Source organism: Mesoplodon densirostris, chromosome 6, assembly GCF_025265405.1.
Source record: "Mesoplodon densirostris isolate mMesDen1 chromosome 6, mMesDen1 primary haplotype, whole genome shotgun sequence".
Taxonomy (NCBI): Eukaryota; Metazoa; Chordata; class Mammalia; order Artiodactyla; family Ziphiidae; genus Mesoplodon; species Mesoplodon densirostris.
In genome coordinates, this window is record NC_082666.1 from 26,786,013 (window position 1) to 26,809,586 (window position 23,574).

General features: G+C 36.5%; 1 protein-coding gene across 1 annotated transcript in view; it reads right to left on the reverse strand.

The window, feature by feature from the left end:
• The window catches only part of ERP44 (endoplasmic reticulum protein 44), an 88,297-nt gene that overhangs the window by 38,593 nt on the left and 26,130 nt on the right, over positions 1-23,574 (reverse strand). Inside the window, exons 2-4 of the mRNA XM_060101359.1 lie at positions 17,539-17,611; positions 15,737-15,776; positions 10,729-10,844 (exon numbers count right to left, since the gene is read on the reverse strand). Coding sequence (XP_059957342.1) covers positions 10,729-10,844; positions 15,737-15,776; positions 17,539-17,611 — 229 coding nt within the window. The remainder of the gene's footprint in view (positions 1-10,728; positions 10,845-15,736; positions 15,777-17,538; positions 17,612-23,574) is intronic.

Consider the following 23,574-nt stretch of genomic DNA (forward strand, 5'->3'; position numbering starts at 1 on the left):
TAAATATTGTGTGGAAAACCACAAAAATCAATGACTCAGAATTGGTAAGTGATTGCACAAGAGTCAGATTCTGAAAGTGAAACTGTTTCAGGATTAGTTGAATAAATTACTACCCTTTTTAGGTACACAAATGAATGATATGACAAAAAATCTGTTATCTAAGTAATTCTAAAATAGTTCTTATGATAGACATAAAAATCCTAAATGATAAGAAAACATTGTGCTAGGGCTTCCCTGGTGGCGCAGTGGTTGAGAATCTGCCTGCCAATGCAGGGGACACGGGTTCGAGCCCTGGTCTGGGAGGATCCCACATGCCGCGGAGCAACGAGGCCCGTGAGCCACAATTACTGAGCCTGTGCGTCTGGAGCCTGTGCTCCGCAACAAGAGAGGCTGCCATAGTGAGAGGCCCACGCACCGTGATGAAGAGTGGCCCCCACTTGCCACAACTAGAGAAAGCCCTTGCACAGAAACGAAGACGCAACACAGCAAAAATAAATAAATTAATTAATAAACTCTTACCCCCGACATCTTCTTTAAAAAAAAAAAAAAAGAAAGAAAGAAAACGTGCTATAGTTCAATTTTTCTGTTTTTCAGTTACAGATAAAAGTGTGCCTTATAATCAGTGACAAGTAAACTTGACAAAACACCGCAAAAAATACCTTACTGTATGTTGAGAGATAATGATATAACCTATTTAAAGTATTTAACAAAGCACCTATAAAACTAATAGTTCATAAATGCTGGCTACTATTTATCCATCCATCTATTCAATAACTATAAATAAACACCTATTATGTGCTAGACACCCCAATCCAGTGCTAGGGATAGAGGGGTAAAAAGATAAGGTTCTTGCTCTTATAGAGCTTACATTTTATCATTATTATTATTATCATTAATATTACTACTGCTGCTGCTACTACTTCTAATTGTTTCCACAGACTAGAATCTTAAATGAAATTCTTAAAACTCTTAATGTATAATACATGTAACAAAAAGATATACCAGTTTGGATTCCCTAAGATCAGTATAAAAGAAATCCCCTAATAAGTCCATAATAAATATGTCTTCACCAGAGATGTAGAGATTCCTTTTATGGGACCCCCAGCTGGGAGAAACTAAAAGGGCAATCGTCAGATCTGTGACAAATATGAAACACAGTACCTGTCCTCTGCAGGATAAGTGGGGACACAGCGGCAAATGCTCTCTGGGCTGTAGGAGGGAGCTGCTCCTCTATGTGTACCTTGAGTCTGTCTCTTTAATTGCCCTGACTTCCTTTTCCTTTTTCTCTTCCTCTACTTCTCTTCTACTTTGTCTGTTCCCTACCTTAAATACAATAGATGGAGAAGTTAGGGGCTTAGGAGGTGAACTAAATTTTACCACTAGATGAGGGTTTTTCAAGCTACAAGATTTACACTGGGATTTCAAAAAATATATAGCTAAGCTTAAATAGTTGGAAGCTTCCTGATGTCATTCCAGCAACAGTCTAAGTTTAAAATTCTCTTACAGTTTCCAACCTTTTTTGGGGAAGGCGGTAGAGTGGGGAAGGGAAATCAAAGCTGCTGCAAGCAGCTCATACACAGAAACAAAAGGGCCGACTGAGTGAAATAAGCCTGTTACATCCACTCTTGCCTTCTCTCCTCCAGTTGCAAGTTCTCAGCCTATTTACCTGAACCTTTCAACAAAGAACGTCCTAGGAAGGGCATATAACGAAGTGAGATAAAGGTAGGGCAGAAAGCACTCCATGGGATGCTCCTACGTGAAAGAGACAGAGATAGAAAGAAATGCGGGCAGCAAACCTAGAATTATGTACTGAGATGGCTTTTCCTCATCAACTAGTAAACTGGCGTAGAGGACAACTCCAAAAGGAGGCCCAGCAGGTTCTAAGGGATGAGTACATGCATTGCCTCCCACAGGGGCTGCTTTGAAAATACTCGGCATGTTTTATGAAAATCAGTGCCATTACATTTTTATATTGTTATATAATTATGTTGTTTCTTCACTTTATGGTCTCACCTCATCCTCAATTCTTAAGCAGTGCTGATAAAGTAAAAAACTATAACACCGCACTGGCAGAAATTCCCAAATGCAAGACAATATACCAGATTTGTGGCTAAGACAGACAGACTCACAACTAAATTCAGACATGTGTCACACCTCAATTTGAGCTTGCAAAATGTTAAGAAGCAATACATAGTCATTAAAGACTTTAAAAATTCAATGCAAGCAAAGGATGGCTCATTCATTTTGCCACATTAATTTCTTCCAGGAACCTTGTTGGGTTTTATCAAGTCTTTCAGCATTTATTGATAGGATAAGCTGGTTTTCCCCATTTTAGATACTGATGGGATTTATTCTATTTCCTAACATTAAGCCATCTTTGTGTTACTGGCATTCTACTTGGTAATGGGAGAATATTCACAAAAGGCACATCTACCTTCCATAGCACCCAGTGGTAACGCAGACATGCTACTGTCCAGGAGATGGCAACTTATGAGAGAAGGCAGTTCATGACCAAGAAAATGCCTTCAACTGCCATCCCTGCACACAGGAGGTTTTCACTAAGAAATCGAGACAGCCACAGAGAGAACCAGGGCTCAGTTTCCAAAAGCCATCAAGTGGCTCTAAGTATTCCTCAAAATGCCAGTAAAAGTCTATCCAAGGAAATTCTCTTTAAATTCAATAATCATGTTGAAGGTTACTTATCATAGTGAAAGTAACAGAAATTACAATTAACAGTATCACAGTACACCTGTACAGTGCAGATTTCAAGCTTCTTTCACACATATTCTCTCAAAAACTCTAAAGCAACAAGGTGCTCCTCCCTCTTTTCCAAACCAGACAAATTACAGGTTGTGAATTTTTATAACAGCTTTCTATTTTGAAAATTTTCAAACTTAAAAAAAGATGAAAAAGTAATATAATGAGCACCTGTATGCCCTCACCTGGATTTAACATTTTACCACATTTGGTTACCATATCCCTCTTTCTCACCACACACACACACACACACACACACACACACACACACACACACACACACACACACACACACACACACACACACACACACACACTTTTTATGGTGAGTCCTAAAAATGACTTAGTAAGTAGTAGGCCTCTGGTACCAGAACAAAGGATTGTACCTTAGTAGAGGGTTGGGCCACACAGTATAGAAACAATAATACCACATATAAGTAATTACATTTTTGTTTATATACTGACCCAGTAGGGATAATTTAAACAGACTATTACATTATTCATAACAAACATTTTGTCTTTTTTTTTTTTTGGCCATGCAGCACAGCATTCTGCACCTCAGTTCCCCGAACAGGGATTGAACCAGCGCCCACTGCAGTGGAAGCGCAGAGTCTTAACCACTGGACTACCAGGGAAGTCCCCTTGAGTCATGCAGGAACTGCGTGAGTTCTCAGTTTCTATGAGAAACCTCAATTTAAATTACTTTACTTTGACCTTCAAAATAGTACAGTTACCTGATAAAAGCTGTATACTGCTGGCGACAAGTCTGGCTCCCCCCATTTACTATGTAACCTTGGTAAATCACTCAGCCTCTTTAAGTCTTTCAGTGTCTTCATCTATAAGATGATAATATACTCCAGCTCTCTGCAAGTCCAATGTTCATTACCACCTCAGAAACTTCACACCTACTCCTCCATTTGTCTGAAACACTCTTCTTCCCTTTTTTCCCTTAAAAACTCCTACTCTTCCTTCAGGTCTTGTATCATTGCCTCAAGAGAGGACCTTTCTATGCCCCTAGACTAAGTCAGACTTATTATCTCATAGCACCTAAAACCTTCCCTTCAAAACAGTTATCCCAATAAGCAATTGTGTATTTATTGCTCTTGCCTTTCTGGGTGTGTTTGGCTCACTGCTATATCTCTAGAACCTCCCACATTGCATTCTAAAGGGCAGGCATATTAAAAAAAAATGTTGTGGAAGAAATGCATAACACTATCTCAGTAGTGAAGATAACTGAAATAATACATTCAAAAAGCATGCCTAACTCCAAGTAAGCACTACGTCAACAATAGTTTTTCCCAGCAATTTGACTAGAAACCTTTTACAGGACCTTTTCCAAGAAATAACACTATTACTATGAATGGAAGTTCTGGGTGACACACTGAGCCAGAAGCAAGAGAGACAGACTTAAGTATCAGAAGGCAGGACAGAGTGGGTTGCCACAATGCCAGACAGGTGATTAATAAGAACACATATGTGAGCAGGATGATATCTTGATTCTGAGATCACCTTCTGGTTCTGCTAGGAAGCTTCATAGAGAACTTCTGCCTGACAGAAACTAATCCTGAAGCAGCAAGTAGGTACACTTGGCTGGAAAGAATACTGTAAGGAAATAAAGACCGTAAGTAGTAAAACTTTTTATTTGCAAACAGTATAATTGCCTAAGTAGAAAATCCTATGGGATCTACATAAAACTTATTAGAACTAATAAGTACCAGTGTACAAGATCATTATACAAAAATCAATTGTATTTCTATATACTAGCAACAAACAACAGAAATAAAAATTTTAGTTTTGACAAATGTACCATGGTAATGTAAAATGTCAACATTAGGGTAAACTGGGTAAGGAGTATAAGGGAACTCACCGTATTATCTTTGCAACTTCTCTGTATCTCTACATTTGTTCCAAAAATAAAAAGTTTATTTTAAAAATATCATTTACAACAGCATCAAAAAATAAATAGTGATAAAGCTGACAAAGATGTGAAAGACATGTAGACTAAAACATTGCTGAAAACTGCAAAACATTGCTAAGAGAAATTGAAAAGACCTAAATAAATGGGGAGATATACAATGTTCATGAATTAGAAGATTCAATAGTGTCAAAATGACAGTTCTCCACAAAGTGGTCTAAGGATTCAAAGTAATCCCAATTAAAATCCCAGCAGTCTTCCCCCTCAGCACCCCCTTTGGCTAAAAATTAACAAGCTGATTCTAAAAGTCATACAGAAATCCAAAGCAACTAGGGTAACCAAACCACTTTGAAAAAAACTGCAAAGTTGGAAGATTTACACTAATGACTTCAAGACTTATTTATAAAGCTACAGTAATCTAGAAAGTGTGGTAAACATAGACAAATAAACAAATAAATCACAGACAAATATATCCAGTACAGAATAGAGACTAGAAATAAGATCCATATATATATATGGTCAGTTGATTTTAACAAAGATGCAAAGTTAGTTACTGAAGAAAGGATAGTCTTTTCAATAAATTATGTCAGAACAACTTGATAACTATTTGCAAAAAATGCATTCCAATCCATACATTGTGCCACATGTACAAACTAACTCCAAATGCATAATAGACCTAAATGAAAAACTTCACACTATAAAATGTATGAAAGAAAACATAGCAGAAAATCTTTGTGATCTTGGGTGAGGCAAAGATTTCTGAGATACAGAATTTAAAAATATAATCCATTTTGTAAAAGGATAAATTGTACTCCATCAAAATTAAGAGTATATGCCCTTCAGAAGATACTCTCAAACAAAACTGGAGATCTCACACTTCCTGATTTCAAAACTTATTACAAAGCTACAGTAATAAAAACAGTGTGGTACTGGCATAAAGATAGACATATTGACCAATGGAACACAACAGAGAGCCCAGAAATAAACCCTCACGTATATGGTCAAATGAATTTTGACAAGGATGTCAAGTCATTCAATAGGGAAAGGACAGTCCATCAACAAATGGTGTTAGAAAAGCTGAATGTCCACATGCAAAAGAACGAAATTGGATCCTTACCTTGCACCATATACGAAAATTAATTTGAAATGAGTAAAGACCTAAAATACCACCTAAATGATTAATACTCTAAAAAGAAAATAGGGGAGAAAAGATTCATGACATTGGATTCGCAATAATTTCGTGGATATGACACCAAAAGCAAAGGCAACAAATGTAAAACCAGATTAACTGGACGTCACAATTTAAAACTTCTGTGCAAAGGACATAATCAACAGAGTGAAAAGGCACCCTATGGAATGGAAGAAAATATTTATAAATCCTATTATCTGATAAAGGGTTAATGTCTAGAATATACAAAGAACACCTACAGCTCAACAACAAAAAATAAACGGATTAAAAAATGAGCAAAGGATTCAAACAGATTTTTCACCAAAGAAGGTATACAAATGGCCAAGAAGCACATGAAAAGATGCTCAACACTACTAATCACTAGGGAAATGCAAATCAAAACCAGGATGAAATATCACTTCACACCCTTTAGGATGGCCGTTATCTCAAAAACAGAAAATAAGTGTTGGCAAGGATGTGGAGAAATCAGAACCCTTGTGCACTGTGGGCAGGAATATAAAAATTGGTACAGCTGCTTTGGAAAGCAGTATTGTGATTCCTCAAAAATTAAAAAATAGAACTATCATATGGTCCAGCAATTCCACTTCTGGGTATAGATCTGAAGGAAGTGAAAACAGTATGTTGAAGAGATATCTGCACCCCTATGTTCACAGCAGCATTATTTACAATAGCTAGGACATGGAAACAACCTAAGTGTCCATCGATGGATAAATGGATAAAGAAGTTGTAGGACAGCCATACAACAGAATATCATTCAGCCATCACATGGAAGGAAATTCTGACAGACGCGACAACATGGAGTACCTTCAGGACATTATGCTAAGTGAAATAAGCCTGCCACAAAAAGGAAGTGCTGCATGATTCCACTTTTTACCAGGTATCTAGAATAGTCAAACTCATAGAAAAATAAAGAGGAATGGTGGTTACCAGGAACTAGGGGGAGGGGGAAATAGGGAGCTGTTGAATGAGTATAGCATTTAAGTTTCACAAGATGAAGTTCTGGGGACTGGTTGTACAGCAGTGTGAACATACTTAATGTTACTGAACTGTACAATTAAAAATGGTAAAGATGGTAAATTTTATGCTCTGTGTATTGTAGCACAATTAAAGACACTCTTAAGAGAGTAAAATGGGAGAAAAAGATCTGCAAATTACACGTATAAAAGAGAACTTGTAGGGCCTCCCTGGTGGCGCAGTGGTTAAGAGTCCACCTGCCGATGCAGGGGATACGGGTTCGTGCCCCGGTCTGGGAGGATCCCATATGCCGCGGAGCGGCTGGGCCCGTGAGCCATGGCCGCTGGGCCTGCGCATCCGGAGCCTGTGCTCCGCAACGGGAGAGGCCACAACAGTGAGAGGCCCGCATACCGCAAAAAGAAAAAAAAATAAAATAAAAAAAATAAAAAGAGAACTTGTATACAGTTCTCAAAACCCAGTAAGAATTTATTATAAGAAATTATTACACCTGTTAATAATTTAACAGATATGCTAAATTAAAAAGACTGACCATACCAAATGTTGGCAAGAATATGGAACAACTTGAACACTCATACACTGCTAGTAGATGTGTAAAATAATACAAGTACTTTGGAAAACAGTTTGGCAGTTTCTTAAAAAGTTAAATATACACCTACCATAAGACCCATATATTTCACACCTAGGTATTCGCCCAGGATAAATGAAAGCATGTGTACAAAGAGTCGTACCTGAATGGTCATAGCAGCTTTATTTATAATAGCCCAAAAATGGAAACAACCCAAATGTCTGTCAACAGGTGAATAGTTAAACAAATTATAGTATATAGCCATACAATGGCATGCCACTCAATAATAAAAATGAATAATACACGTAACCATCTCAAAATAACCATGCTGAGTCAAGAACAACAACAACAACAACACACACACACATACACACACACAGAACACATGATGTATGATTTCACTTATATGAAATCCTAGAAAATACAAACTAATCTATAGTAACAGAAAGCAGTTCCATGGTCCCCTGAGGATTGACAGGGGAAGAGAGGGACCACAAAGGAGCACAAGCAAAATTTGGGGGATGACAGATATGTTGACATCTTGACTGTGATCATGGTTGCACAGCTGCATACATGTGTCAAAACATTAAATTGTATAATTTAAGCTTGTACGGTTTATTATATGTCAATTATATGTCAATAAATCATTTTTTTCTTTAAAAAAGCAAATCCTACCAAAGAACAATGTGCCTAACAGGCATTTCTCTCCAGACCACAGGGCTCTTACGGTCTTTCCAGTTCAAAACCTCTATAATTCAACTGGCACATGAGGGGTTACCCAAAGTACAGTCTGTCATACAATCTCAAAGAAACAGTGGAAAACATGAACAAAACATCAATAAGGATTTCATAATGTCACTTTAAAAAGTGAAGAATTACACAGAAGGGAAAAAATATTTAGAGAAAATACACAATGTCTCAGATATAACTTTCATTAGTAAAAAACTAATTTTGTAGATATCTCTGGTGGATCAAAAAAACATCTTAACTATGGTTATTTACTCCCATAAAAAGAGAACTTAATTAATAGCAATGATGTCAGATTTATCTCATATGTTAATATGTTTAGAAGTAGAATAAATGATATGTATTGTTCAACAATAGTTCATTTTTCTTTCTGATAACTGTAAGCTTGAGAGCATAATTTCAGATCTTATACTCCAAATTCAGTGAAAGTAGGCACTGTCGTCTGTACTGTAATGTCTAATTAAATACATAAAGAATAGAAAAATCTGAAATGAGAGTCCACACCAAAAACATCATGTTCTCTGTCAGTGAAAGGTGGGAGGAAAGATCCAGAAAGCAGTGTGGAAATGCAGGCCATGCTTGTACTGACAACCTTTTATTGCTCCCTTCATCGTATCTAGTTATGAACCACGGCAGACAGAAATGTGGGGTATGGCTTATAAGATTTTGAAATGCTCTGCTGTTAGCCGTTTCTGGGATTTTTTTACCAGAAAATCCCCAAAACGTTTGTTGAATTGAATAGAAAAGAAGCAAATAGGTCTAGGAAGGCATTTGGTCAGGAGGATTCTGGATTCTAAGCCTGCCATGACTAGATAGTAGGCTGTATGACATTGGTTAAGCCACTTTATTTCCATTTCCTCATCAGCAAAGTGAAAAGTTAGTGTATACACATACACACACACACACACACACACACACAGAGAAATTCTTCTTGTCAGGTGAAATGTAAAGGATAGGAAATTTGCACAATGGGAGTGTTCCATAATTCAGGACAACTTATCAATAACTCAATGCAACAAGCTTTCATTTTTTTATTTTTTTTTAATTGGAGTAAAATTGCTTTACAATGTTGTGTCGGTTTCTACTGTACAATGAAGTGAATCAGCTATATGTATACCTATATCCCCTCCCTCTTGGACTCCCTCCCACTGCCCTCCATCCCACCCATCTAGGTCGTCACAGAGCACCAAGCTGAGCTCCCTGTGCTATACAGTGGGTTCCCACTAGCTATCTATTTTACACATGGTAGTGTATTTATGTAAAACCTAATCTCCCAGTTTGTTCCACCCTCCCCTTCCCACCCTGTGTCCACATGTCAGTTCTCTACATCTATGTCTCTATTCCTGCCCTACAAATAGGTTCATCTGTACCATTTTCCTAGATTCCACATATATGCGTTAATATATGATATTTGTTTTTCTCTTTCTGGCTTACTTCACTCTGTATGACAGACTCTAGGTCCATCCACATCTCTATAAATGCCCCAATTTTGTTCCTTTTTATGGCTGAGTAATATTCCATTGTATATATGTTGCCACATCTTCTTTATCCATTCATCTATCGTTTGACATTTAGGTTGTTTCCATGTCCTGGCTATTGTAAATAGTGCTGCAATGAACACTGGAGTACATGTGTCCTTTTGAATTATGGTTTTCTCAGGGTATATGCTCAGTAGTGGGATTACTGGGTCAAATGGTAGTTCTATTTTTAGTTTTTAAGGAACTTCCATACTGTTCTCCACAGTGGCTGTATCAATTTACATTCCCACCAACAGTGCAAAAGGGTTCCCTTTTCTCCACACCCTCCCCAGCATTTATTGTTTGTAGATTTTTTGATGATGGCCATTCTGACTGGTGTGAGGTAATACCTCATTGTAGTTTTGACTTGCATTTCTCTAATAATTAGTGATGTTGAACATCTTTTCATGTGACTCTTGGCCATCTGTATGTCACACACACACATGCACACACAGAAATTCTACTTGTCAGGTGATACATAAAGGATAGGAAATTTGCACAATGGGAGTGTTCTGTAATTCAGGGCAACTTACCAATAACTCATTGCAACAAATTTTTAATCAGTAACTACAGCAAATTTTACCTCAAAGACAGTCTAAGACAATCTTAGTATAATCTTTTAAACAAAAGAAACCACCCCAAAATCTGAGATTGTTTTATCTGAAATGACTACAAATAGTATTTTTGCATGATTCTAAAACTAACAGAAATCCTTTTCTTTCCTAAAACTGTATTTCAATTTTATTTATTGATTTTGGTATTTGCTTTGGTAGAAAACCAAAATGATTTACTACCTATACGCTTGCCCTACTATATTTTAATGAAAAAAATTTTTTTAATCCCTCACACAGGCAAAATGGAAAGTAGTGTTGTAAATACATAAAGATGAAATATTAACATTTTAACCAAGGTCACTAGAACATTTTGGCTTGTTCTCTACTTAAAACAGAGCATTAGAAAAAAAAAAAAAAGTGTGTGTGTGTGTGTGTGTGTGTGTGTGTGTGTGTGTGTAGGAGAGGTGGGGACAGGACAGTTTCTTCCAGATTTCCTATAAGGTACTTACAGTGCTGATCACAATCAACTCTGGCAAACACTACTTGATTTTCATTTGGATATTCTTCCTTAATGACATTGGAAGCTTCCTCAAAAATTGGGTGCAACATCTGGCTGAAACGACACCTATGCACAGAGGAGGATACCAATTAAAACTGAAAATCAGAAGCAATAAAATTCTATTGATATTTCTGTTGTTATCCATTCATATTTAGCATATAATAATAAACAGAATTAACAATCACACTGTTAATTCAGGAATCCTGATGTCATTCATTGGAGAGGAAAACAATTTTGAATTCAAAGACTATTCCATTTCAAAGACTGGACAAATAATTTAAAGATTCTGGTTTTTTTCACTGGAAGAAAATGGCCAATACTATGGAGCACAAAGCTAAGGACCTCTCACAGTGGCAATGAAACAAGTCTGAAATAAGCCCTCTAAGATGTATCTACTTGGACTTGTAACTACTAAGACTCAGGCATTTATGAAGGAAATTAGTTTTCTCCAAATAATGAACATATTTTTAGGCTACAAAATCTTTAAAATCGTAAGTTTATTGCAAATATTAGACTGATTCACCTGACAAGTTCAGTCAAATCTCATAGGCAAGTTAGCATACTAAATAAATAAGTTTTATAAAAATGATATATGGGGGCTTCCCTGGTGGCGCAGTGGTTGAGAGTCCGCCTGCCGATGCAGGGGACACAGGTTCGTGCCCCGGTCCAGGAGGATCCCACATGCCGTGGAGCGGCTGGGCCCGTGAGCCATGGCCGCTGAGCCTGCGCGTCCGGAGCCTGTGCTCCGCAACGGGAGGGGCCACAACAGTGAGAGGTCCGCGTACCGCAAAAAAAAAAAAAAAAAAAAAAAAAGATACATGGTATAGAGTGAATTTCCCCCTCAAAATTTACCTCTGGTTAAAATGGGCTTTTGTATCTATAAACTATTAAATATACTAAGTTCAGGAGCAAAATTTTTTAATCCCCAAATGAGACTTTCCTGTCCATGTTTCCTTTGTCTGTTTTTGTTTTGCTTTTACTTTTAAAAGGGGGCACAAACCCCATAATATTCCAGAAACTTGACACCTCTAATTCTGACTGCCCCTTAATCAGGCCAACCACTTCACAAATATATTCTATGGGTCATTAAAGGGACCTGATAAGAAAGAGAAGAATAAGAATCAGCACACAAGCAGCTGCGCTAGAATGGTCATCCTCATATGAAAAAGGTATGCAGTATTTGTTAACAACAACAACAACAAAACTATAATTGCTACTATTGCTTCCTGAGCCCTTTGCCATCAAGAAATTTTCTTAAATGAAGCCTGTGAGCTCTTTAATCCACATGTGATTAGGTCATACATATTAACTATAATTCAACAAAAATATTATTAAAGCCTGTGAAAGGAAAACAAACTTTATGCTTCTTCCCTATTTCTTTCTGTATGTAACTCTTCTAGCCCACTCACCTGACTTCCTAAGGAGATGTCCTAGAATATACCAAGGAGACACAATCTGTATCTTCAATCTCTCGCTTTCAAGTGGCTCTTTCCTCTTTTAGCATTCTTAAATCTCTCCCATCTGGGATAGGTGGGTGGGGTCTGTGGATATTAGGGACCGTGTCTTATTTGACTACATATTCTAATAAGCATTTCAGTAGATGTCTGTTAAATGAATAAACTGATAGACTGGAGGAACTGGAGAGGCTAGGACCACAGGTTTGTGGGTTCTTACAGTTTGCTGAAGATAGCGTTCTAGAGGGCCAGGGAGGCAAGGCGTAAGGACTGATTAATGGTTTCTTGAAGAATTAGGATATGGCCTAGTAAAGAATCAGTGGACAGGCTCCTGGCTTATGGGCAAGGTAAAGACAGATATTAACGGCTCCTTTCTGGATTGTCCAGTTTGCTGCCCAGTAAGCACTTAAGCACAGATTCATGTTTAAAATAGGATCAGTTTTAATACCAAAATGTGAAAGGGGAAGATGAAATAAAAATTCAATTGCATTATTACTGTACCTTCATACATATGGAAAGTTACATTTATAAAAGTAACACAACCAAAGAAAATAGATCTATTAACAGGGCCTTAAGGGTCATCAGAATCCAATCTCCAATCTAGTACTTGAATCGACCCTTTACAAATCAACCAAATGGGTAAAAGTCTCTGCAGGGACAATTTAGGGGCACCTGCTAATAGTATAACCTAGTGGGGAAAAAAATAAGCTTTGGAGTCAGACATACCTGAGTTTAAATCCCAGTTCCACCACTTACTAGCCATCTGACCTTTCTGAGCCTCAATTTCCTCAACCTAAAATGGAAATTATAATACCTACCTGCAGGGTAGTTCTGAGCATTAAAAGCAATATATGTAAAGAGTCTGGCACATAACAGCATTATTAAGTTCCTATTATGGTTTATTGTCCTCTCAGGTATATTTTTAGGCAGGTCTATTAGAGAATTCTTCCTTAAACTGTGCCACATCCATAACTTCCAGAGGGAACTCAGAATCCAGCCTTTGAGGCCACACAGTGTAAGTCTATGTCCTATGGCCAGTTACCCAAGTTTTTTCAGTTGAATAAAAGAGTATTAATTTATGAACAATTCCAGGTATTCTTTGGTAATATGTTTCTCAAATAACTGCAGTTATTCCACATTTCCAATTCACTTTTTGCAAGAAGGTCAGTGGCATGTTCTATTTCTTTTTCTTATAACACACAAAATCCCTCCATCAAAATAACTGCATTCTAGTTTTAACTCTGCCATAATCTAGTCAGGTGACTGTGGGGAAATACTTTACTCCTCTGGATCTCAGTTTTATCTTTAAAGTGGACTGAATTAAATAATCTTCTACCAAATGTTGTGGCTAATGTTACATCTGGATAATCCTAATTTACCTTGGAAAATGCTTCCTTTTGTTGTACATTTTATAAATGGTATTTTCTCTGTATATCTTCAACATTTTACTGAAGTTCTTCAAATACAGATACTATACATCATTCATCCAGTAAATATTTATTTGTTAATAAATATAATAAATAAATTAATAATATAATAATATAATAATTATATAAATAAATAATATAATAAATAAAAATAAATATTTATTTATTATGTTAATACTTATCTGCCAAGTATTATGCAAAGTGCTTGGGGATTCATGTTGAAAAAAGAGATACAGTAACTTTTCACAAAGCTGCTAATACAGTAGGGAAGTACCAACTAAACCACAGCATACAAGTGTTATGACTGGGTAAGTATGTAGTGTTATGAGAAGATATAAAAAGGGCTCCTAACCTGACTTAAGAGTAGGGGTAGGGGTACTGATGTAGGAAGGTGACCTGGAGAAAGTGGCATCTAATCCAAGACTTGAAAGATGATTCAGACTTAAGGAAGTAAACAAGTGGGTAAGAGAAGAGAGATCCATTCAGACAGAGAAAATACCATGACTAAAGGTCCAATGATGAAAGAATACAGAATATTACATAAACTGAAAGACATTCAGTATAACAGAACAGAATGTGGGAGTGGAGAGAGGCAAGAGATACAGCTGCAGAGGAAGGAAGGGACCAGGTCATCAGGGGCCTCCTAGGCAAAGGTAACAGAAAACATTTAAGGGTTTTAAGATGAGATGTAAACTAATCCAATTTGCACTTTAGGAAACATACTCCAGCTTACTTTGTAGTGAACAGAATGGAGACACAAAGGACTAGAAGCACAGGAAGTAAACTAGGAAACTGTCACAGGAATCTAGGTAAATTGCAGTACTGTGGCCTGAAGTAGGGTAGTGGCATCTACTAGGTAGTAAGCCTAAAAGGGTCATATAAGATACAGATTGTCTAGGAATAAGGATCATGTGAGTGTTTCAAACTTCTCTCCAGCTGAAGCTCCCTTCTTCCTATCCCCATGCCACATTCTTTAACGTCTGCTATATATTATGCCCTTGTAGATGCTGGGAATACTAAGTAAGACATCTCTGCTCTCAAACTCTGTTTGCTAGAGCACAAAGATGAAAGACAAAACAAAACAAACAAACAAATAAAATGGTTCCAATGAACCTAGGGGCAAGGACAGGAATAAAGACCCAGACATAGAGAATGGACTTGAGGACACGGGGAGGGGGAAGGGTAAGCTGTGACAAAGTGAGGGAGTAGCATGGCCATATATACACTACCAAACGTAAAATAGATAGCTAGTGGGAAGCAGCCACATAGCACAGGGAGATCAGCTCGGTGCTTTGTGACCACCTAGAGGAGTGGGATAGGGAGGGTGGGAGGGAGACACAAAAGGGAGGGGATATGGGGATATATGTATATGTATAGCTGATTCACTTTGTTATACAGCAGCAACTAACACACCATTGTAAAGCAATTATACTCCAATAAAGATGTTAAAAAAAAAAAACAGTGTAACAAGAAAAGAATGTGGTACATAGGGAACTATATGAACACATAAGACAGAATCCAATTCAGACAGGGAAAAGAGTAAAGGCTTCCTAGAGGTAGTAGTAGATGTTATAAAATGTCAAGATTATTTTTCCTTCTAAACTTGCCACACCCACATCCTCACCTCCAAACACTGCCTTACTCCTCAGTCAGGAAAAATAGAGAATGCAATACGTAAGTGTGTGTGTGTGTGTGTGTGTGTGTGTGTGTGTGTGTGTGTGTGTGTGTGTGAGAGAGAGAGAGAGAGAGAGAGAGAGAGAGAGAGAGAGAGAGAGAGAGAGAGAGAGAGAAAGAGGGAGAGACAGAGAGATCTGAGTTTTTATGTTACCTGCTTTTATTTTAAAGTGTGGGATAATGGAATCAGGTATATTTTCTCTCAAGACAAATGCTCACCAAATTGAGCTGTTTCATCTTTGAATGAACCTTAATTGATTTTTGTATATGGAATATATTGTCTCACAAAAAAAAGAGGCTTCCCCACTTACTCCTTTCTAGCAAAGAAAAATCACCTCTAGAAAGTTTTAAAAAAACTTAATGATGCACTCCCCCCCCGCCAAAAAAATAAAATATTACTTACCAATCAGCATAAAAATTTACTAAAGCAACATCAGCATTGTCTGAAATTGAAAAACAAAACCAAATAACCTAAGTTACTCGTGCCTACATAATTATGACATAATTAAAGATATGGTTTTCATCATGGTCTTTTTTCCATTCTTAAAGGCTCACTAAAAATACACAGTAACTTATCTCTCACTCAGAAACCCATACAGAGAGTCATGGACAGCTTATATAATTTGTGGGAGTCCCTGTTCCTTTTCTCTGTATCGTCCTCCATCTTAATACCTCCACTGAATGAATATAAAATAAACAGAGAATCAAACCCAGATCAGGCAAGTAAGCTACTAAATAGCCTACTCTCATAAAAAGTGAAGTGGAGTGATTTGGATTTTAATAATCCATTTTTTGACCTTTCATATTCATGAATAACTGAGTTTTGCAAATAAAGTCCTATTTCAGAGAATAGACTTGTATAACTAATCTATTTCTAAAACTCAGATGCCACCTAGTTGCAACAAGTAATCTATAAATAACAGTGTTGCATAAGATGTACCTTTTCTGGTTCCTACCCATTTAACAGTTATTCTCTGTTGTAAAATATAACAGTATTATTTGCATATCCGGATGTGAAGACATGAGAAAGATATATCTGTTCCTTTTGCCTAAACCTAACAGAGAAACTTAAATAAACTCAAGTACTCAGTACTCACACACACACACACACACACACACACACACACACAGAAACCATACCCACAAAGATATTCTAGAATTTGAAAGATAAAAGGAGTGAAGATGATTTGCAAGTTTCAATTCTCTTTTTCCTTTGTTTACCTTCAAAGCACTTTTTATCTACTTGCTATTTACTCTAAAGCAGTGTGGTTCACAAACTGTGATCCCTGGGACCAGAAGCACCAGCATCGTGCTGGAACTTGTAGAAATGCAAATTCTTAGGCGGGGTCTAGCAATTCCTATCAGAAACTGGGGGCAGGCCTAGCAATACTGACAGTAAGTCCTCCAGGTGACACTGATACAGGCTAAAGTTTATAGCACCATTTCTCTAAAGAGATCCCATAATATGGGAATAGACTTTCTAGCATTTAAAACCAGTTCCAAGAACACAAAACAATATATGATGGTCAATGAATAACTCCTTTTAACTCTTACTATTTTTAGTTTTGCTCAAACCAGTGGGTGAAATGGAATGCTTAAAAAAAAAAAGACATTATTTATCCACACTACATTTTCTTAAAACTCCTAAGCTGTGATTTTTCTATCAACCACGTCTTCACCTTCCCTCTACTACTTTTAAAAACAAGAAATGTTTTCCCCCAAGTTAACTGTATCTACAATCACATTGTCAGCAAACAAGCAAAACACTTATTGAACTTAATTGGACCAATGACAATAAAAGAGATCAGAGTAGGTGATTTAGTTAAAAGCTAAAAAAAAAAAGACAAAAAAAAATTGTAGGCTGTGTCCTAAGGTCATTAACATGAAATACTGCACAGTGGAAACTGCTGGCCTCTAAGCAACAAAATACTCTGAATTGTTAAGAGTGGTATTCATGACAAGGCAAAGAAGAAACAAAACAAGACTAAAAGCTTACTTGTAACACAGGAAAGTAGACTTACGCATTTTAAGAAACTTTACTAAAAACTAAAACCAAAAATGCTTAGTTAATTCCCTATACCATGGAATTAATCAGAATGCTGGCTCCTCAATTGTTCTAGATAACTGAGATTTTATTTTGTTTTTGTATATAAACTAACTCTTTAGAGAGAAGAAAGTATACTTTAAAAATATCAAGGTACTTACTTAAAATGTCATCTATATTCTCTGTATCAAGACTTGCTATTTCAGTTGTTACAGGGGTAAGAACCCAAGTTACCTGGAAATTTAAAAAATGTGAAATTAATAAATGTTTCCACAAAAGGCAAATAATGCTGAAAGTCTAAAAAGAAAAAGAAAATTTATGAATTAAGTTGGTTCCACTATTTAAAAAATTATCCATCAGTTGGTTTTAATCTTTATTATCTATTCTAACCCTTCACAAGATCAGTGAAGTAGAAGTACAATTTCTCAAGCCTAGAAACTGGTTCAATAGATTTCCTATACTTCTAAATACATAATTAAAAATGTACTCACTGTTTTAAATTAATATTCTCAACAAATTTATCTCTGGTGCCACAAGAAAAATTTTGCCAGATTATTAACAGTTTTGAAAGAATATAAAACCAAAAGCTAAGTCTGCTGATTCTATCCCACCATGTCTCTAAGACAGAACAAAATAATAAAAAGAACAATTCAAGAAAGACTTTTCAAATTGTTAACCAAAAGCCCTTCTTGTCTAGTCTTCACTTACAGGTGGTAACGATGTGTTAGGTGAGAGGTTATTAAAAAGAGAGTTAAGAGCAGTAAAGTGCATCCACTTTAACGTGTCTAAAACGCTAAGTTCAATTTTATCAAAACCTTAGTGTTTCTTAGTGTTCAAAGAAAATCTGAGCTTGCCATCTGCAAAACAAAGAAAAGGCACGATTTTAAACTAAACTAACAACTGCTTACTTATTTTAAAAAGTAATATTTAGTGTATTTTATTTTTAGGTTCCATCTTTAATACATTATGTGTTTTTTTGTGGGTTTTTGTTTTTTCTGCACTCAGAAAGTTTATTGTCTAATGGAGAAACAAGCATTAAGTTATAACAACAAAATCAAATAAATCGTGTATTGTCTCTAATGCAGTAAGTAGTTTGATAATATCTAATACAATAAGTGAAAGAGAGATGTTTCAGCATCATATTTGGTGGGACTGGTGAACAAGGCCATGAAAAATAAAATCAAGCAAGGAATGAATACATACAAAATCAGCATAGAGGATAAAGGTAGAAGCGCAAGTATTTAATTTCAAAAAGAGACACACATCTGCTTTGGCAGCAAGCTATAAGGAAAGGTTTGAAACTTACATTTGGCCCAAAAGTATAAACAGGATTACCCATGTTGATGTTGCTATTTGTTTTTTGTTTTTTTAAATTTTTATTGGACTATAGTTGATTTACAATGTTGTGTTAGTTTCAGGTGTACAGCAAAGTGAATCAGTTATACATATATTCACTCTTTTTTAGATTCTTTTTCCATATAGGTCATTTCAGAGTACTGAGTAGAGTTATGCAGTAGGTCCTTATTAGTTATCTATTTTTTCGTTTCTCTCTCTCTTTTTTTGGCCATACCTCAGAGCACGCAGGATCTTAGTTCCCCCACCAGGGATAGAACCCATGCCCCCTGCAGTGGAAGCGTGGCATCCTAACCACTGAACCGCCAGGAAATTCCCTAGGTTTCTATTTTGTATATAGTAGTGTGTATATGTCAATCCCAATCTCTCAATTTATCCCCCACTACCCGGTAACCATAAGTTTGTTTTCTACATCTGTGACTCTTTTTCTGTTTTGTAAATAAGTTCATTTGTACCATTTTTTTTGTTCCACATATAAGCAATATCATATGATATTTGTCTTTCTCTGTCTGACTTACTATACTGAGTGTGACAATCTCTAGGTCCATCCATGTTGCCGCAAATGGCATTATTTTGTTCTTTTTTTATGGCTGAGTAATATTCCATTGTATATATGTACCACATCTTCTTTATTCATTCCTCTGTTGATGGACATTTAGGTTGCGCCCATTTGATGCCTGGACAGTTTTTTGCTCAATCCCGTTTATGTATGGAAATCCATTCGCTGAACCACTGCTGTTTATCAAGTGACAATTAACATTAGGCCCCGATCAAGGTACTGAAGACACTCCTCTGCCCACTCATTTCATGGACACTTTTGGTACTCACAACAGTTACAACTCAAAATTGTATAATTCACCAACAATTCAATTTCTGAATAGTATAAAGAGACATGTTGATGCTGGTAGGTAAATAAGCCCATCTAATTATTTGAAATAGTGCTATAAATTCATTCTTTTCTTAGAAAAAACCTAAGAATAATACCAGTCTTATTTTCAAGTTACCATAATAGTGTAGCCAATAGCTGACATTATTTCTGTTAGCAACCAGTAAATTATACTCTCCTAAAAGTAAGCTAGATAACTTAAAAATCCCTGAATATTTTACTTCTATAACTAATTTCATTATTTTCAATACCTCAAAAATCAACTGGAAAGATCAGACTTCCCTCACTAGTCATTACTTACTACCCATACCTCAATTAACAGATCCTTCCCACATCAGTGTATGACCAGCTCTAGACAACTGTATAAACTGTCAGAAGATAAACTGAAGCGTATTAAGATGTTTAAGGGTTTATATGAGCAGAAATCAATTTGAAGCACACAGCATCCAATCTAGCAGATAGAAAGGAGCTCCAAGGAGCTGTACAAAATATCAGACTTTTATAGGCAGAGGGGAGCAGGAACAAGGACGTTATACTAGGCAAAAACATTGGATTGGTTATTGCAAAGTTAATTTCCTTTAGAAGATGGCAGGGGTCTATCTGGCAGATTACCTAACATGTGCTGATCAGGAGACTCCTGATTGACTGCTTTAGATTCCATTTCTGGAAGAGCCTAAACTGTAAGTTAAGCCTCAGTTTGGTGATGTGGGGCTTAGCATAAGCAACTCCATTTGGGGCCTATTGTCTTGTTTCTAACAATTATATTGATAAAGGAAGATTTTAGAGTGGATTGTACGCTGAAGAAAAATTCAAGAAGACCACATAAAAATAAAGCAACAAAGTTGGTCATTATCAAATTCAAGTCATTAAATAACTTGACAGTCATTTACAATGTCTGCTAGGTACTGAGGGCACAAATGCACAAGGCATAGCGTTCATGCTCTATCTCAAGGAGCTCAAACTAGTGGTGGTGGTAAGGATGGGAGAAAAAAGTGATAAATACAGATATGATCGTGGCCTTCAGCTGTATAATCTAAGGAAGCCCATTTTTGAAGAGTTACTTACTGCCTATCAAAATACACGTTTCCAGGGAAGTATATTCTAAATGTAATTGCTTTTTACATGTTAGATAATGACAAAAATGAGGCACAATCAATTTGGCTGTATTAAACATAACCATTATGTAAGAAACATTGTGCTAATAAGCATGCAACTGGTAAGAAGAATTCTGTTAACAGCTGTGTTTAAGAGGGCCCAAAGCAAGAAAACTGTCTCTGACCCAATAATTTCTCCTCCCTGTAGGGTGTAAAAGAGGCAATTTATCATTAACATTTCTATTAATATGCAGTATGAAAGGAAAGACAAGTTGTTTATTTGAATTGTTAGCAAGCTCCACTAGTCTGACAAATCGTTTCTTTTCATGTCAGCCCCGGGCAGAAACAATATTCTCCTGGGGAAACACCTTTATGTGTCAAATGCTATAGTGCTTAAGTAAAATAAAGACAAGTAGCTCTAAACCAGGAAAGGAGGAGGGAAATCATTTAATTTTTAAATTTAGACTTGAAGTAAACTTTTAATTTTTTTTTAAAGAAACAACAAAAACCTACACAGAAATTTTCCGTAGATCTTAATAGTCATGGAGAATTTAGCCTCTAATGATGGAATATTACAACATATGTAAATATACAGACATAAACTTATGAAATATTTTACAAACTGGTCACTCTCTTCAGTTCATTAGCTCATTTTCTTGCCAAGAAAACGGAGAAGCATCTCCAATAATCTTCTATAATTCATTAGATAATTCCTTCCACATGCATTTATTGTACAAAATGTTAAACATTTCAGTCTGAGACATGTCTACTGATATGATCTTATATAAAAGGCACATAGTAAATAGTAAACACTGCACCCAAATTCATTAAAAAACAAATAAAGTGAAAGGTTAGCTTTAAATAGGAGCTTCTTCAGACTCAGCAGATATAGAGAACAAACTAGTGGTTACCAGTCGGGGGGCCTGGGGGGTAGGCAGGGCAATATAGGGGTGGGGGAGTGGAAGGTACAAGCTATTGGGTGTAAGATAGGCTCAAGGACGTACTGTACAACACAGGGAATATACCCAGTATTTTGTAGTAGCTGTAAATGGAAAGTAACCTTTAAAATTGTATAAATTTTTTTTAAATTTAATAAATAAATAGGAGCTTCTTTAGCAAGTAAAGTATATTTTCTTCCATTAGATGGTTTTTAAACATTGAGATATCTTTGGGAACTAAAAAAGCTTTCCTTTCCTTTAATTTCCCTGTATCCTTCATGACCACCTAACTGGCTGGTGATGCCAGTGCACTAGCTGTATTTCCACAGCATTTTTTAAGCCACCCAGTAGCCAGCTGCTTTTCCCAAAATATGCCCCACAATTTTTCTGCTTCCTTCTCTTTGCATACATGGTCTCCTCTTTGTGGAATGTCCTCTTCTCCACTACTGCATAATCAATCCTTCAAGGATTGATTCCCTCTTCCAGGATGCCTTATCTGGTTTTCCTGGTAGAAAATGCCTTTTCTTTCCCAAAAGCCAACCTACTCCATGAGGATAGAAAAAGGAAAAATGTAGGTTAGGGAAGTGGGAGTTACTGCAAAATCAAAATTCTCTCTAAATTAGACATCAGTTTGAAACAAGATACAATGAAAAGTTGGTTACATGATTTTTAAAAAAAGTATTTTAGAAATAAATCTTGGGAAGATTTTTTACTATGCACTCTCTCTCAATGTTAGGTCAAACTTTAATTGTTACAATATTAACACATATAAAATGCTCTGGCATTCACTGCTAGGCCCCAGTGCTATTCCTCTTTTGAAAAAAACATTAGTTGAACAAGACACCAACCTAACAGGATCTTTAGAAGTACGAACTAACATCAATAATAACACATATTGGAAGCGAGTTATTAAAGCTCTCAGCATAATTTTTAAAATAAATAAATACATTTTCCTGGTACATTAAGACCATTCGAGTAGTTACCATTTGAATATACCCTTAAAGGGGAGTACTATGACACTCTCTGAATCGATATCTCCCTTCAATCCAACCTGCCCACAGAGTCCGGACTAGTCTTTTCCAATGCTGCTTTGCATATATTGATTCCTCTGCCCCTAACAAAACTCCAAGTGTTTTTCGCTGTCTACAGTATAAAAGCCTAACTCCTTAGCCTGCATTTAGGACCACTCACAAACTAGCCCACACTTGCCTTCCTAAATCACATGGTACTGCTCCCCGTCCATATTCTATACTCCAACTAACAAGAACTATAGTTAGAGTAACCATACTTTCTAGTTGGCCATATACTTACTCTAGCTTGCTTGAGACAAACCCAGGATATGCCTGTTGCCCTGGAATATTATTAATAGCACCACTCTCTTTCAAAAGGGTCCCAGTTTGGGCAATAAATTATATATATGGTCACCCTATTTGCAGTAGACTCTTGGCAACTGAGAGGAACCATAACAATCTCTTCACAAATTCTAAATTATTAATAAGCATACAGTGTCCTCCCATATAACATGTGGTAAAATGAGAATGGAATGAGAATGAATAGAGAAAAATAAAGATGGACCAAGATATGAATGCTAAGCTACACCAATCACTAGCCTCAGTCATTGACTTGAAACATTAGGCTCTTAGGAAGGGAATAAAATCAGTAACTCAGAAAAATTACTACATGACCCTTCAAGGGTCACTCACAAATGGTCCAAATCCTCTAAGTTACAAATCCAAGAGCAAGGGGTCTTAGTACTTGCAATTCCTAAAATGTGTCATCTTAGTCTCTTGCCTCCATACTTGGCTCATGTAGTTTCCTCTGCTTGAAATAGCTAGGAAAGCTTATCTAGTTTTCAAGACCCAATTCAAATGCTATCTTTTCTATGAAGCCTTTCCTGATGGTCCCAGACAAGAGTGATTAACTTCT